Source organism: Conger conger, chromosome 17 (assembly GCF_963514075.1).
Source record: "Conger conger chromosome 17, fConCon1.1, whole genome shotgun sequence".
NCBI lineage: Eukaryota > Metazoa > Chordata > Actinopteri > Anguilliformes > Congridae > Conger > Conger conger.
The window spans coordinates 26341229-26358347 of record NC_083776.1 but is presented as its reverse complement, the minus strand read 5'-3'; the positions used below and the strand labels follow the sequence as shown (position 1 = coordinate 26358347).

The window sequence follows — 17119 nt, the reverse complement described above, 5'->3', positions numbered from 1 at the left end:
ATATTTCAACATTTAGTTATATTATACAGTTAAGATGTTGTAATTTGGCCTTTGTATGCACAAATGCTAAATAAAAAAACAATAATTACAAAATTAAATATTTCCTTCTGGTCATATTGGACAATTAAAGGGGTAAAGTATCACTTCAAACTCCTGTTAGTTAATACAGTGTACTGAATTACACTTAATAATACACCATTTCATTTGAGACCAAAAATCATGAATTGTATTTATATGGACATACCTGTAGAAATATGAGGGTATCGTATAATGTGACAAACACAGTAAGTCATGAAAATCTCGTCAAACACATTTTTGCACTGATGTGTGGGATCCACTCCTGTGAATAACAATCCTGTGATTTTTTAAGACACAAATCAATAAAATGGCATGGTATGTTTCTGGCTGGAACAACTGAAATCCAATGGATATGAATATGCTGTAATAACAACAATCTGACCAGCAGGTGGAGCTGTTGGGGTTCCCTGAGTGAGGAAGGAAAGGTCTACATTGTGAACTTAATGTGCATATTCAAAGAATGTATCCTCCTTTCATTCCTCCTTTACTCCACATACTTCCAGGTAGGAGACAAGGTGGTCGTGGAGGAAAGGTGGATACATGTTTTGAGTATTGGGATGCACGAACAGTGAGCGGCCATCTTAATTTCCTGTGTATTTTCAATTACTTTTATAATGATGAACAAGGTCACACTTTGGACATTTCAGAAATGAGACATCACGCCCTTATTTTGGTTCTTTGTTGAACTTTATTAAAAAGGGGATTTCTGTCCACAGTAGTAAAGACGCTTTCACCTACAGTATAAAAATAAAAACAAAGTTTACACCCCAAAATGTTGCTTTCACACTGAATGCCTGGTTAAAAGGGATTAAATAAAATATTTGAAGGTCTGAAAAATTACAACCGAATTAAGTGCAGAAAACTGGGTGTCAATGGTCAGAAATCACTCTTTCTGAGAGGAGCCCAGTGCACATAGCACAGAGCACAAAACACACAGTATGCATGTGCACAAGCAAAAACAAACACCTTCATTTCTCAGCTTCTTCATGCAAGTAAAGAAGACAGTAAGTATGGAGAAATGTAAAGAACACTAGACAGTGTTTTAAAAAAGTATCATTGTTATATTTCTGAATGCCGCCAGGCACAGGGCCTCTGTTTCAGACAGGAGTTTGGGAGTTATGGGAGGGGAGGTGGCCCTGAATGCTCATACACACAGGGGTCCCCCCCCCAAACTACACTACCACCCACCCACAGGGGTCCCCCAAACTCCACCACTCACCTACAGAGGTCCCTGTGGGGCAAGAACCTCTCAAACTCAAACCTCCACAGGCTTGGGGGGGGGGCTCCTTAATTTCTTTTATTTACAGTGTGTCAAAAAGGGAAGAAAAACAGAAAAATTTTAACTGACAACATGACAGACACGCACACAATGAAAGCCCTGTCTGAAGCACCTGAGGTGGAGCTGCAGAGGGATGGGGGGCTGGGGGCCACCTGGGCATGGTTGGGGTGTGGTAAGGGAATGCTTGGGTGCTGGGATGGTCTCAGGTGAGGGCTACCCAGGGAAGAATGATGGGATGGTGTGGGGTTGTGTTCAGTGATCGTTGTCCCATTTACTCCCTCGGGTTTTGCGTGTCGGCATCTGCAAGTAGCTCCGGTCTGAGGCACTCGATAGGGCAGTGGATATTCTACAGGAGAGGGAAAAGTACAGTTAATACAATGTTTTTTATTTATTTATTTACACCATAGGTCCACTACACTTTTCATTAGCAGAGGAAGGCCTCTTTCGTCATGTTATTATTTTTTCCAATTTAGGTTTTTAGACACTTTTACAGTCACAAGTCGTTTAAAAAGAGGGCTATTACAGTCAGTCTTTTCCAATTAATTACACTTAATAATACATCTCCATTCGTTCAATAAGACTAAATCCCACATTTTATATAAAATCCGACATTTTATATGGAGTTCAAAATGTCCCTTTCAAAATGTTTCTTTGTCGTATTAGCTATTGTCAATTTCCACGAAAACCCCACAAGCGGTTCATTTTAAAAGTTGATGCAATGTATCCTATGTGTACAGTTTACTCGTTAGATTTTAAATTGTTAAATAAATTCCTGTCGGCTAGTAAGCAGGTTTTACTCCGTGCAGTTATCTGGCTAACGCAGCAATCCTGGATTGTGGAACAGACCCCGATGATTTTGGAACCGAGCCTCCAATTCCGTACATGTCAGCTGGTTGACGGTTTGGTTTGAAAAAATAAAATGGATGCCATGAATCCCTTCTACCCATCGGCAGCTGGCCTCATCAACAAGGCCCAAGGGTCCCCATTGTCACAGACTTTTATCCCTCCCCCATAAAACTTCATAAACTATATATTTTTTAAATTTTATTTATATTTTATATATTTTATATTCTGCACTTTAACAATACTTCATATACCCCGCTTCAGCATTATGTTGTATTGTATATATTTACTTATTTTTACCCAGATCACATTCCACCTTATTATATATCTATGTTCCTATTTTTTTGGTTTCATTCTTTATGTTGTTTGTATGCACCCACAAACCACAGCAAATTCCATGTACGTAAAACTACATGGCGAATAAAGAGATTCTGATTCTGATTCTGATTCTGATGAACTTCTGATCCCCTCGCTGGTTGTGGCTATGCACGCGCTTACCTAACCGAAACTATTGCGCAAAAACACTGATTCGATTTCGATCGCATTCGAGTATTTCTCCCAAGTCGTTTGCATAAAATTGTTTGGATAAAACCATTCCACGCTGCAGTGCACGGAAACACGGACCTGACTGCTCACAAATCTGTAAGTACACCACGATTCTCATTTAATTTCGCTTATTTGGTTCTGTTTCACGGCTGGGTTTTGTTGCAATCGTGGTCGGGCGTAGGCCTATTTTCATATTTGTGTTGAAACGGATGTCAAATGAATTTGAACACGATTATTATATCCAGTGAATGTTGTGCAATTGTTGTCTGACTTTACTAACTGGAAAAAAACCCAATGCAATTTGCGTTGTGCTTAAATACAATTCTGTTAATTGCATTGGTCATGGTCTGTTTGCCATGGGTGATGTGACTTTTATGCAGTAATGCACAAATACCTGTGCCATTGGATGTGCTTGTTATGATATAGACTGGATTCATGTCAGCATCTGTGTTCATTTTGATGCTGGCTACATTTTTGTCGGGTTTTGGTTTGGAAGGGTGGCTGTCTTTTTGCCTGCGGCGCTGTACTGGCTGGTTGAGAAGCTCGTTGGTGACCCACCACTTTGCGCAGTGTGTTGTCCCTGTAGCGATCCATCCCGTCTGTGCGAACGGGCTGCAGGAGGTCCACGCTCACGTCTCCGCCTGGGCGCCGACAGTTCTCACAGCGCCAACCCTGAGGGAGAATACACTTTATGTACCCGTCTTCATCACACAACATGCCTTTACACACCTGACACATTCACACAGGTGCAGCCCCATGTAGGAGGGAAAGTCTTACCTGCTGTCCGCCATAGCAGGTGCAAGTGCAGATGGCTCCCAGATACTCTTTCTGCCATTGGTTCCCAACCTGGTACGTCTTCCCATCATCATAGCAGGTGGACTCATCTGCGTAGAAACGCATGCATTGGCATTGAACATAACTCTAGCACTAAATGCATCTTTACCCTACCCAACCTAATCGCTGTTTTACCTAAAGGCATCATGACTGTACCCATCCCAATCGGTGCTTTACCTGAAGGCATGATAACTATACCCAGCCCAATCGCTGCTGTCAGTTGTTTACCCAAATGCTGCGCACATTGGCACAAATTGCACCCTCACTAAACTCGAACACTATAAACCCAACAGCATGCAGAATGCACTGTGAGTAAACTGTGTTCTACGGAGTTACATAAGACTTAATTCTTTTTAGTTATGATTATTTACAACAGCAGTAGACATTACATTATTACATTAATGGCACTTGGCAGACACTCTTATCCCGAGCGATGTACAGTTGATTGGACTAAGCAGGAGACAATCCTCCCCTGGAGCAATGCAGGGTTAAGGGCCTTGCTCAAGGGCCCAATGGCTGTGCGGATCTTATTGTGGCTACACCGGGGATTGAACCGCCGACCTTGCATCTCGAAGTCATGCACCTTAGCCACTACGCTACAGACATTAAACATGATTCGACTGGATTCACTCCGACGCATGAGGTTTGTGCTGCTGAAACATGAGGTTTGTGCTGCTGAAACATGAGGTTTGTGCTGCTGAAACATGAGGTTTGTGCTGCGGTTTGGACATCAGTTGTGCAGGAGGGGGGAGCTTACGTGGCTCGCACTTGAATTCGCCCTTCCCATTGCCCAGGCAGGTGCAGCTCATCATGTGACCGTTCTCAGCGGGCCGCTCCCACTTCTCACTGATGCGGTAGTTAATGCCGTTGTCATGACACCACTCTGAGAGAGAGAGAGAGGAAGGGGGAGAGCTGGTGATGGTGGGTCGGAACAGTTTCGTATTCGTGTGCGTTTCTCGCGCCAGAGCAAGTTCAGTGAAAGGCATGCTGGGAAGGCTGAGCCACTCACTGGATGAATCGCAGCGGAAATGGCCGCTGCCCAGGCCCAGGCAGGTGCACCAGAGCTTGAAGCCTGTGTCGGACATGCGCTCCCACTCCCCGCCCACTGCGTAGTATGAGCCGGTGAAGGTGTCATAGCACATATCCTGCTGGGGGGCCACGCCCTCGGACACTGGGCAGGGTGATGAGGAGGAGGAACACACGGTCAGCAAATGGCAGCAGTTTCACGTGCACACTATTAACGCTGGTGTTCTAATACAGTAATCTCAATGCGTCCATCTTGGAGTTTGAAGACTAATCGGCAGCATTGTTGCTCATTATGATCTTACCTGGATCAAGTCAATGTTGTTATACCTTTTAGAACTGCAGTATAAATGATAGAACAACACTGCGCCCTCTGACTGAATCATGTTAGGACTTTCTGTATACCTTGCTGTTGACTGCTGATCCATACAAAATCAATTTGCCCATGCAGAGTAAGGAACTAAACCAGATGCTTTAAGAATGCAAACTGAAAGTGCTTCATCTTCGTTTTGTTTGGTTGTGTTTTTCATGGTAAGTGTCAAGCCACACAAATGCAATTGCTCATTACAGAAACTCCTTATTCCTCCTTGGAGTTTGTAGAATAGAACAAATTTGAATTAATATATGAGCACCAGGCCGGAGGATATCTACTGTGTGTATGCTGTACAAGACAAGAGGATATCTACTGTGCGTATGCTGTACAAGACAAGAGGATATCTACTGTGCGTATGCTGTACAAGACAAGAGGATATCTACTGTGCGTATGCTGTACCTGGTGGAGGATATCTACTGTGTGTATGCTGTACAAGACAAGAGGATATCTACTGTGCATATGCTGTACCAGGTGGAGGATATCTACTGTGTGTATGCTGTACCAGGCTAGAGGATATCTACTGTGCATATGCTGTACCAGGCTAGAGGATATCTACTGTGCATATGCTGTACCAGGCTAGAGAATATCTACTGTGCATATAATGTACCTGGCCAGAGGATATCTACTGTGCATATGCTGTACCAGGCTAGAGCATATCTACTGTGCCTATGCTGTACCTGTGTCCCCAACGTTGATGACCTTCTCCAGCACTGTAGTCTTGCTGTTTCCGTTTAGACTCTCGACGACCACTCTATACGATGCTCCTGACGTCAGACCTATGAGTGTAGCCCCAGTCGAGGTCCCAGGCAGCTGAGCCTGTGGAAACCATGTGGATTCACCTTTAGTCTTATCTGCTGTTCTACTGCTGTCTTGGACTAGGCCTCCCCTTCTCTCTTTGCATGCAGGTGGACTGTGAGTAGTAGGGATATGAAAAACTCACACTTTTCGTGGCTGAATAATTGGTGGGTGGTATGAATAATCAATTATTAGGATATGTACCCATTCATTTTACCTCTAAAAGTCACATTTTGTGCCGTGATGCGCGTTTCATCGCATCACCCAGCAAACATTAAATGGCTCTACCGGTGAAACAGAATGCATCTTCCAACACAGAAAAAAAAGAAAATAAATGTTTTTTTTTTTTAGAATACGTGTCCGTTTCAAAGTAAACTGCCTCCCGAAAAAGTCGATGGCACAAAACAAGAAATTGATTCTTATTCGATTACACATTCCCATCCCTATGGGAAGTCTAGAGAGTGCCTGCGCTTATCTGATTACCCGCGCCGCGTGCGTTTGTGTCACGGTGTGCGTGTAGCGCGTAGCGCGTGCTGACCTGGATGACCTTGTTGTCGAGCGGGTTGAGGGGGTAGCAGGACACCATGTACTCGTTGCTGTGCTGCTGCGGCTGCCAGCTGATGCTGGTCCTGGTGAGGGCCTCCTGGGGCAGCTTGGTGTCGTTGTTGGGGAAGCTGAAGGGTACCCCCGGGAAGAAGCGCTCGTTGACGCGCACCACGGGCACCCGCGCCCCGTCCGGCCCGGACAGCGGGATGTACACCTGGGGCTCGCGCAGCTGGGGCGGCAGTGGCTGGCCCGGCCCCAGGTTGCCCTGGTTCTGGTACTCGGTGTAGATGTGCTGGCCCCCCTGGCCCACTGTGTTCTGCCCGTTGGTGCCCGCCACGTGCACCCGGTTGTCTGGGGCCACGTCCTCCGGCACGTCCAGGATGCCTTGGCCTGGCCGGAACTGAGAAGGGAGCTCGGGAACCAGCAGGGAGGTGCCTGGTTCTGGAGGACAGAAGGGATAGGGTTGGGGTTACGGTTGGGGATAGAGTTGGGGTTAGGGTTGGGAATAGGGTTGGGGTTGGGGATAGGGTTGGGGATAGGGTTGGGGTTAGGGTTGGGGTTGGGGATAGGGTTGGGGATAGGGCTGGGGATAGGGTTGGGGATAGGATTGGGGTTAGGGTTGGGGATAGGGTTGGGAATTGGGTTGGGAATAGGGTTGGGGTTGGGGATAGGGTTGGGAATAGGGTTGGGGTTAGGGTTGGGGTTGGGGATGGGGTTGGGGATAGGGTTGGGAATAGGGTTGGGAATAGGGTTGGGGTTGGGGTCAGAGTGCTGATGGGAGGCCAGTAATGGTGCTCAGAGGGACTGTTATAACGGCAGGCTTTAAACAACATGCAGCTGTACCTTAAGCAACGGTCACATCATGCTATCATGCACTAACTTGTTTTTCAAACCACCGTACTGCTGCCAGATATGCATTAGATACGAAAATAATTATTTTTGTATCGCTTGTCGGACTACCTGAAAATAAGATATCCAGACTCTGATGATGTTGATACAAAATACAAAATACTAAACATGACTGCTTTAATTCACATAACATTTCTGTGTCCCAAACATTATGGTGCCCTGAAAAGGGGGGACTGTATGAGCACTGCTGTGATTTCTACAAGGTGAAACAAAAATGTCAAATCTCAAATTATGGTGTACAGAGGCAAATAAATAAATGATGGGTCTTATGGAGGGCATTGTATGTGTGTGTTGTGTGTGTGTGTGTGTGTTGTGTGTGTGTGTGTGTTGTGTGTGTGTGTGTGTGTACTTACGAGTTTTGGCCTTGCCCAGAAGAGGTATGCTTCTGTGGGTATTCTGCACAGCAAAGACCTTAATGATGTACTCAGTGGCTGGTTTTAAACCTGAGGGGGAAAAAAGCAACAATGGGCTGTTGAAATCATAGGAGATGCAGATTAGCTGTGTGCAGATCTGCATCCACTAATTGCACATTAGTGGAGATTAGCTGTGTCTTTAAACAAAGGTTACTTTAAACAGTGTACAATATATATATATATATTTTTTTGTAATTGCCCAGTTAGGCAAGTTGGCCAATTTATATTCATACTTGGCTGTGCATGGAAAAGCAAAAAAATTGGCATGTGGCCGATCATTAGTCAATGAAGTCAGCAACTTTAAAGTGATGCGATACAGCTTCATACTAGTTCATATGGCATTTGGGTTGTTTTGTTTGAACTGCCTCCTGTTGGCTGTGGTCACATACATTACTATGGTGATGACACTGTGCTTTTACGGAGTATTGGTTAGAAGTGTACTGTCCTAACATTCTGATCCTATGATTGGTCAGTGAACTGACATAATTCCCATCTGTCACCATCGCCAAATGGAGATGTGAATGAACTGAACTGTGAATTAGCCATTAATCTCCAAATAGATTTTACGTGGTTGGCCTACTGCTGATCCCAGGGCTGTGATTAGCTGCCCAGTAGAATGTCCAATACTGCCCAAATGAAATGTCTGGATGAGTTAACCTGAGTGGAGGAACTGCTGCTCTTGGCTAGAGAGACTGGTCCTGTCTCTGTGAAAACCTGACCCTAGCTCTGTGAAAGCGGCCTGTAGCGTAGTGGTTAAGGTACATGACTGGGACCCGCAAGGTCGGTGGCTCAATCCCCAGTGTAGCCACTATATGATCCGCACAGCCATTGGGCCCTTGAGCAAGACCCCTGCATTGCTCCAGGGGAGGATTGTCTCCTGCTTAGTCTAATCAACTGTACATCGCTCTGGATAAGAGCGTCTGCCAAATGCCATTAATGTAATGTAATGTTATGAAAACATGGCTCTGTGAAAGCCTGGTGGAGAGGGCAAGGTGGGTACCAGTGAGGGTCGTGCTGTGGGCAGCGCCTGGAAGGGTGATCTCTTTAGGGGTTTTCCCAGTCTCCTCGTAGCGGACGGCGTACGCAGTGATGGGGGTACGAGGGGCCTGCCAGGTAAAGGAGATGGTGCTAGTGGTCAGAGAGGTGAAGCGGATGTTGGTGGGAGCCTCCACCAACGGCTTTCCTGCAAAACAAGAAGAGCAAAAACAATCAAATGAAGAAACGTGAAACTGACTGATGAGAGTGGGAGCATTTTACCTCCAGTGGAGAGGAGCCACAGTCGCTGTGGGCAGTGGGGGCGGTTGAGGGTCATACCTGTGCTGGTGGTGAGGGTGAACGGGGGGCTTCGATTCGCTCCGTTCAGGGTGTAAATGTGGATGGTGTACGAAGTGCTGGGCTCCAGTCCTAAGAGAGAATCAGCCATTATCAATCCCCAAAAAGCAATATAGGCCTACAGCTAGTCTGTATGACTAAGAGACAAATCATTGTGATAACACCAGGTATTATATAATTGCAGCTGTTATACCACTGTAATAACACCGTAGATGCTATAGGAACATTGTTTTATATTTCATGATGATCTGTGATGATATGTGAGCAGTTGTAATAACACAGTGGAAGATCTAGGAGCTGCTGTAATATCAGGGTACTGGTACCAGTGATGGTGTATGAGCGAAGCTCCGGGGAGATGGTTGTCTCGATGGGGGCGTGACTGCCAGTGACAGGCTTGGTTTCGATGAGGTACCCGGTGAATGGCTCAGTCTTGGAACGCCAGGTGAGTTGGATTGAGGCGTCCGTCACTTCAGTGATGCGTACGCGTCGAGGGGGGCTGATGTCTACAGCAGGAGGGTTTAAAAACAAACAAAATGCCGACTGTTGAACTATGCGTTTAGAAATAACCCAGGGGGGAGAGAACTAGGCCTGTGATATTCCTCAAAGTTCTCTTATTGCATTTATATTAATATTACATGAAACCTGAAAACATGCCACATAGATACTTAAATGCATACAGTGGGTTCAACCACCCATCTCCCATCCTCCCACCCCCACTCCATCTAAGACTGACCTTGGGAAAAATGAAAAGTAGATGAATAATATGAAATGATTAGCAAAATCAAAATACATGTATACTTCCATATATACTAATACAAATGTATGTACAGTAACATACATTTAATAAACATACATTTGGAACCAAAAGGCATCAACTGCAAGAATGTACTAAAAAAGAGCTCCACATCCACTGCAAGTCATTATAGGGGTGGAGAGGCACAACTAATACAGGATAATTGTGGTGGATCTCAAGAAAAGTGCTAGGAAAGAACCTTAAAGGTCATTTAACATCATGACACCTCTCCCACTTGAATGCTTAGGAAGTAAAACTGCTTGGAGTCATAGCTATCTGGCATTAACAATTTAGTTTTTACAAAATAACTTTCAGGCATTTTAAATTGATATTACTTTGAAATGCCTTGCAGTTCCTCCAATCATGTTAATGCACAGAACATGCCCTGTATGCGTGTTAGCTCACGGCTAGCACTGCTATTTCCTCACCGTAAGAGATAGCCCAGCTTAACACTGTAAGAGCAGAATGTTTACCCTCAGTCTGGTATTTTGCTGCATATTAATGCCATTTAAGTAATAAAGAACAGCTTTATCACTGGTGTGATTCAGAGCAGTGCAGCAATGTGGGCCTTGTACAAGTCTACGATCAATAAGGAAATCATAGCAGTTAAAATCAAGCTTATTAATTTATGAATTCCTTCATAATTTGGTAAACCTAGTTATTATAGTTATTGGTTAAAAGTCTCAAATTAAGAACTTTATCAATATGCACCATCATAGGGATAACAAAGATGAAATGGATTTTAGATTTTGGTGGCTTACTGTCTATGGTGGTGACCTCCCCTTGCACAGGACGGCTGGTGAGAGAGCCCTTCAGGGCATAGACCTGCACTACATACGTGGTGGCTACCTGCACAGGGGAATAGGTATGACATCATCAGAGAGAGATGGAGACACTGCACCTAGGAGTAAATATCACATCAGAGACACTTGGCTCATTCCAACCCTTTTCCTTTGCTTTCCCCCAGCTCCACCCATCAGGTGAGGCTAGGAAAAGATGAAAGAAAAAGAAGGAAAGACAGGGAAATCGAGAATGTGAATTAGGCTAATGGAATATCCTTGCTCCTTCAAATGTCATTTCGAAGCCACGCCAGTTACAGATGTCGGTCGATCATTAATATGTCACGCTTTAGGAAGAAATGCTTCCGCAAAGGATACGCTCTTGTTTCCTCACAAGAAAGGAAACTTGTGAAACTTAATTTCTGCTTCCAGCGTTAAAGTTGGCGGACCTTGATCGACTTCCTGGTTAGGAGCAAGAAAAAGGCTAGAGAAAAATAAGCGATTGGAATGAGCCCACTGTTCTGGAAGCACTTTCAGTTGACAAGTATAAACATGTATAGTGTTGAATCATGTCAAATGCATTGATATCAACATAAAATGTAAAATTCCAATCAAATAAATAAATAAACTGATAAAAGAGGTGAGGATGGAGCTATTGACACACAGAATGGTCTAAATTAAAGTCTCTTGTGATTTATTTTTGAAGCTGAAAGACACTTTGATCCACCCCTGAGCTGCAGATGAGAACCCAGCTGCCGTGGCTTCCCTGGTCAGAGATATTCTGGGTGGGACTGCGAACACTTTCAGTTCCCAGTCTCTAATTACTTCTGACCAAATCCCGTTCTTAAACTACATTTGGGAAACTGGTGGGGAGAGAAAAGCAAAGCGCTACTAAACCGCTCTTTCAGCCTCGCTCCCAGACAGACGGAAAGCCTCACCATGAGTCCCGGTACAGCCACCTCTGTGGTGGCGGGGGGCAGGTTGTACTCTTTGCTGGGGCCGGACTTGGTCTTGGGGTTGATGACCACACGGTAGCCAGTGAGACGGGCGTTGGGCGGAAGCCAGGAGATGTAGACGTCGGTGGGGCCCACCCGACTGAACTCCAGGTGTGTGGGAGCAGGGATGGCTGGGAGAATACACCCGGGAAGTCTCATCTTATTTTAAACACCACTTGTGATTATCTGATCTTATTTATTGAAGCAGGTGCCCTTATCCAGAGTGAATTACAAACAGGCTAATTATCCGTGTTGCATCATTTAGCAGACACTCAAATTCTGAGTGATTGCAGTGCTTTCTTTCTCAGGGTTGGGGGCTCTACCGGACACTGGAGTGGTCAAGGTCAGGGTTAGCGGCTCTAGAGGACACTGGTGTGGGCAGGGTTAGGGGCTCTAGAGGACACTGATGAGGGCAAGGGCAGGGTTAGGGGCTGTAGGGGCACTGGTGTAGACAGGGTTAGGGGCTGTAGGGGTACTGGTGTAGACAGGGTTAGGGGCTGTAGGGGCACTGGTGTAGACAGGGTTAGGAGCTGTAGGGGCACTGGTGTAGACAGGGTTAGGGGCTGTAGGGGCACTGGTTTAGACAGGGTTAGGGGCTGTAGGGGCACTGGTGTAGACAGGGTTAGGAGCTGTAGGGGCACTGGTGTAGACAGGGTTAGGGGCTGTAGGGGCACTGGTGTAGACAGGGTTAGGGGCTGTAGGGGCACTGGTGTAGACAGGGTTAGGGGCTGTAGGGGCACTGGTGTGGGCAGGGTTAGGGGCTGTAGGGGCATTGGTGTGGGCAGGGTTAGGGGCTGTAAGGGCACTGGTATGGGCAGGGTTAGGGGCTGTAGGGGCACTGGTGTGGGCAGGGCTAGGGATGGTTTGCAGGCTGTATAACAGCCCTTACCTCCATCAGACATGCCACTATGGAGCCTTGTGTCTTAATGTAGCGGTGGTGCGTGGTTTTGGGGGACCTACTTGTGGCCTGGGTCCCCACCAGTGGGGGGCTGGGGGTGCGGCCGTTGAGGGCGATGACCTTGACGGTGTATTCTGTGCCAGGCCGCAGGCCCCGGAGCTGGGTGGTCTCCTGGGTGTGGTGCGGGGCGGGGAACAGCTCGCGCTCCCCGTCCTCCGGGCTGGAGTACAGCACCCTGTACGCCGTCACTGCCCCGTCGGGGGCGTCCCACGAGATCCGCAGGGATGTGGACTCCACTTCCGAGAAGGTCAGGTCTCTGGGGTGGTCCACATCTGCGATGGGGTGGGGAGAAGGGAATGTGAGTGTGTGGGAACATCCTCTCCTCACACTCTGATTGGTTTACAGGGTCAGTCTTGTCTTATCTGATTCATGACCAGCTCGATATTGTGTTCAGCTTTGTGGGGGCGGCCTGTAGCGTAGTGGTTAAGGTAACTGGGATACGCAAGGTCGGTTCCTGTCCCGGTGTAGCCACAATAAGATCCGTACAGCCGTTGGGCCCTTGAGCAAGGCATTGCTCCAGGGGAGGATTGTCTCCTGCTTAGTCTAATCAACTGTACGTCGCTCTGGATAAGAGCATCTGCCAAATGCCAATAATGTAATGTAATGTAATGTATACTGTAGCCGGTTTCCCTTGAGGGGTGATAGGAATACGAGGGTGTATTGAGCAGCATGAACCCCCTTGCCTTGCAATCTGATTGGCTTTTCAGATTAGCATTCTGGCTCTGTTCATCCACGGAAGGGGACCACAGTGCCCTTTGAACCTCAACACCAGCCTACTGTTGTTGGTAACTATTCTACCTGTGGTCTGTGTTCCTATAACAATATGAGTATTACGTTCCTAACTGTTGAATGTCAGCACCTATAAGAAAATTATGGGTACAGCTATGAGACTGCAAACAGAGTTGGTGATGTTTGGGTGTGTGCAAATTGAGCTGATCTCCGCAAACATGGCTAAAATTGGAGCAGTGCACATTGAACCATTGAGCAGTTGTGTTTGTGAGGGTGTCTGTGCACTGGACTCACTGGTAACGGCAGTCTCCACCAGCGGTGGGCTCTCCCCATCCTGGCCCAGAGCAAACACACTCAGCTGGTACTCCACTGTGGGCATCAGGCCAGAGAAGGTCAGCTCCGTCTGATCTACAAGCAAGGGAGAGACTTCAGAGACCGACCACTGTACTGACCACTCCACACACAGCCCTGACCACTGCAACCAACACTGACCACTCCACACAGCACTGACAACTGCAACCAACACTGACCACTCCACACAGCACTGACCAGGTGGGAATTTTGCCCTGGACCCATCATTGACAAACATACCAGAGGAAAGAGGGATTTTGACTGAGCCAGATCATGACTGATTGACATGATTGCGATTGGTATCAATGGTAACTCCAGTGCTGTGCATATGACATTGAATCACCACTGTACTATAAACATTAATCAGTGAATGAATAATTACAGGTTAATGCACAGTTAATGCTGTCCCATTAGGCACATGCAAATTAAATGGTTAGTGCCCTCTGTCTGCCACAATAGTGTGGTGCAGCCAATGGAAGTGTGACCTGTTTCTCTGAGCTTACCAGGGCCCACCACCTCGGTGAAAGTGGGACCTTGGCCATTTTTGGGGGCCCCGGTGACCCTGTATCCCGTTACGGGGCCTTTTGCAGGGGTCCAACGAACCGTTATGGTGCGGTCCTTCACATCAGTTACCTTCATGTCTGTCGGAGCCTCGATGTCTGAAGAGAGAGGGACAGAGGGCAAGAGAGAAAGAGGGATTTCAGAGCCATTTCAAGCCCCTCAAAGCATTTCTGATGAACTTAATACTGGAGGAGAGCGGGCTGCAGATCCAGTGGAGATCATACACCATACGCAGGGTCCTATGGTTTCTGAGATGTTGAGAGTGGATGGAATACAAGTGTAATTCTAATCATTTTAAACTTTCAATTATTGCCAAGTAAGCTGTTTATTGTTCTTACGTACGTGTAAATCATTCTGTCATGTTGTGCTGTATGAAAACAGTTTTAGAAATAATCCATTGTCAGATTAATCAAACAGGCCCAAATCTGGACCTTGAAATTGTACTTCCCTCGAAGGGTCTTTCAGGGGGTCTTTTCAGTCCAAGGTTATGGGTATGCAGTTTGCACTTTGTTTTATGTCATTCTGGTCTGCCAAATGTCAATCATGTAATGTCATGTAAATTTCCTTTGAAAGGACACAGTGTGTGAAACAGCACAATGGGTGGATTGATAGATCCTGATATTTACATAACGCTTTTCTAGACACAAGTGTTGAGTGATGAGGGGGGGGAACTCGTCTCAACCACCACCAATGTGTAGCACCCACCTGGGTGATGTATGGCTGCCATTTTGCGCCAGAATGCTGATCACACACCAGCTGAGGTGAAGAGGGTGAATGTTTTTGCCGATTAAATCAGGGGATGATCAGGTGTCTGGTTGAAAAAACCAGGGTTGGTTCTTTATGACCACAGTTAGTCAGGACCTCAGTTTAATGTCTAATCTGAACCTACAGCACAGTGTCGCTGTCACTCCACTGGGGCATTGGGGATAATTTGACCGGAGAGAAGATTGCCCCCTACTGGCCAACCAACAATATAATTATCTGAAACGCAAAACATAATGGGGCAACATACTGATGCACCTTAAGCGCACTCAGCATGTACCGGTCTTGTGCCTGTGTTTATAATAGTATGTATCAGACTTATGCCTGCATTTTGCATAGAGTGCACGTGTCTTGTGCCTCCATTTAGCATAGCGCTAATGTGCCTTGTGCCTGAATTTAGCATAAAGCTAACCTGTCTTGTGCCTGAATTTAGCATAATGCTGAACTGTCTTGTGCCTGTATTTAGAATAGTGTGTGCCTGTCTTGTGCCTGTATTTAGCATAACGCTAACCTGTCTTGTGCCTGTATTTGGCATAGTGCGTGCCTGTCTTGTGCCTGTATTTAGCATAGCATGTCTTGTGCATAGCACGCACCTGTTTTGTAGGTGATGTAGATGGGGGTGCTGGAGGCTGGGCTGTCCCCCCTCCCTGTGACGGCGTACACGGTAATGGTGTAGTCAGTGCCAGGCCGCAGGCTCTCGATGGTGGCGCTGGACTGGGAGCCTGGGATGGTGAACTCCTTTGTGGGACTCAGTCCACCTGGGACGGGAAGGAAGTCCCATCCATATTAATGCCACAAACTAAAAAAACTGACAAACACACTCACTGAATATCCACACTTTAACTGAAACCCATTACACTCACAAGCATGATTAACTAGCAAACACACAGCGGATGATCATCACTTGACCACAAACCCATGGAACTAACAAAAATGTCACTTATATACATTTAACAAATTCACTGCTGTTTATCATCCGAATGAGCTCAAGAACATTGGCAAAGTCACTCATGCCAAAGTAAATAAGCCTGACTACAGTTCCATTCATACAGCAGTACTGTAATGATACATCGTTGGATAATAATGGTATATATAACAGTGGTCTCCTGCTGGTTTCAAGGTGAAAACTACACTGAGCAGACCCAGGGTTTGGAGAGCACTGGTGTACAAGAATGACATGAGAATAAGGTGCACAGACCTGTCTCTCCGTGGGTGATCCTATAGTAGCGGACAGTGACAGGGGGGGCGTCCCAGCGGATAGTGATGCTGGTGGGGGTGGAGGTGGTTACCTCCAGGTCAGTAGGGGCGTCTGAAACTGAGAGAGCAAATGGGAGCCCATGTCACCCTACATACCTAACACTACCAGAGGAACGTGATGAAGGATTGAGAGGGGTGCGGAGATACAGATGATGTTGGTGAGAGTGGAGCGAGTGGATGGAGATCAGAGGAAGATGGGGAGAGGGTAAAGAGTTGGTGATGGAGGAAAGAAGGAGGGATGGAGAGAGAAAGAGGGAGCACAAGAGGGTAGAGGAGAGTGCGAGTGGTTAGAGAAAAGGGTGGATGGGGGAAGGAATGGTGGTGGTATTGAGAAAGGAGGGAGGACAGAGAAGAATGGAAGGGGAGGAATAAGGGGAAAGCACTGGAAGGATAGAGAGATGAGAGTAACAGTAGAGAGCAGGGGGTATGAGGGGTCATACTGGTGGCTCGCTGGCCGATGAGGGGCGAGCTCTCCAGGGCCCCACTGACGGCATAGATGTGGATGATGTACTGGGTCATGGGCGACAGGCCCGTCAGGGTGAAGTGGGTACGGGAGGGGGGCAGCCTCTCCTCCCTGGATCGGCCGCCGCTGGCCGGCTGGTGACGGATCCTGTAGCCGGTGATGTGGGCGCGGGGCGCCACCCAGTGGACGGTGAAGGAGTTTGTGGAGATCTCAGAGAAGGACATGCCGGTGGGTGAGTCCAGTGCTGTTCGGGGGAGGGGAGGGGAGGGGGCGCAAGGTCTCTTCGGTCAGTCAGGAGGAACGATGACACCGCAAACTTTATCCAATATTATTAACAGAGATGTTCCATGCTGTCCCAGAGACAGTTGGAAGCTTGATTTATCTCTACCTAAAAAATGTATATGATTGGCAGGCCTGCAGCTAAATGATGTGGCACAAAGCTGGAAGCCACCACACTCCCTGTGCTGGTCTCATTGGGTAAATGGCTTTCTCCACATTGT

The 17119-nt window shown here is 46.8% G+C and overlaps 1 protein-coding gene across 2 annotated transcripts in view; it reads right to left on the bottom strand.

Annotated features, from left to right (window-relative positions):
* Window positions 1-743: 743 nt before the first annotated feature.
* The window catches only part of LOC133117100 (fibronectin-like), a 35874-nt gene continuing 19498 nt past the window's right edge, over window positions 744-17119 (bottom strand). For both annotated transcript variants that reach the window (XM_061227226.1, XM_061227228.1), the window contains 19 exons: window positions 16597-16863; window positions 16098-16214; window positions 15493-15657; window positions 14080-14235; window positions 13520-13633; window positions 12499-12768; window positions 11482-11669; window positions 10526-10613; window positions 9295-9474; window positions 8954-9043; window positions 8640-8822; window positions 7580-7669; window positions 6310-6758; window positions 5654-5792; window positions 4590-4751; window positions 4338-4463; window positions 3524-3630; window positions 3305-3418; window positions 744-1703 (listed from right to left, as the gene is read on the bottom strand). In XM_061227226.1, the coding sequence (XP_061083210.1) occupies window positions 1629-1703; window positions 3305-3418; window positions 3524-3630; window positions 4338-4463; window positions 4590-4751; window positions 5654-5792; window positions 6310-6758; window positions 7580-7669; window positions 8640-8822; window positions 8954-9043; window positions 9295-9474; window positions 10526-10613; window positions 11482-11669; window positions 12499-12768; window positions 13520-13633; window positions 14080-14235; window positions 15493-15657; window positions 16098-16214; window positions 16597-16863 (3080 nt within the window). In that variant the 3' untranslated portion in view covers window positions 744-1628. The remainder of the gene's footprint in view (window positions 1704-3304; window positions 3419-3523; window positions 3631-4337; window positions 4464-4589; window positions 4752-5653; window positions 5793-6309; window positions 6759-7579; window positions 7670-8639; window positions 8823-8953; window positions 9044-9294; window positions 9475-10525; window positions 10614-11481; window positions 11670-12498; window positions 12769-13519; window positions 13634-14079; window positions 14236-15492; window positions 15658-16097; window positions 16215-16596; window positions 16864-17119) is intronic.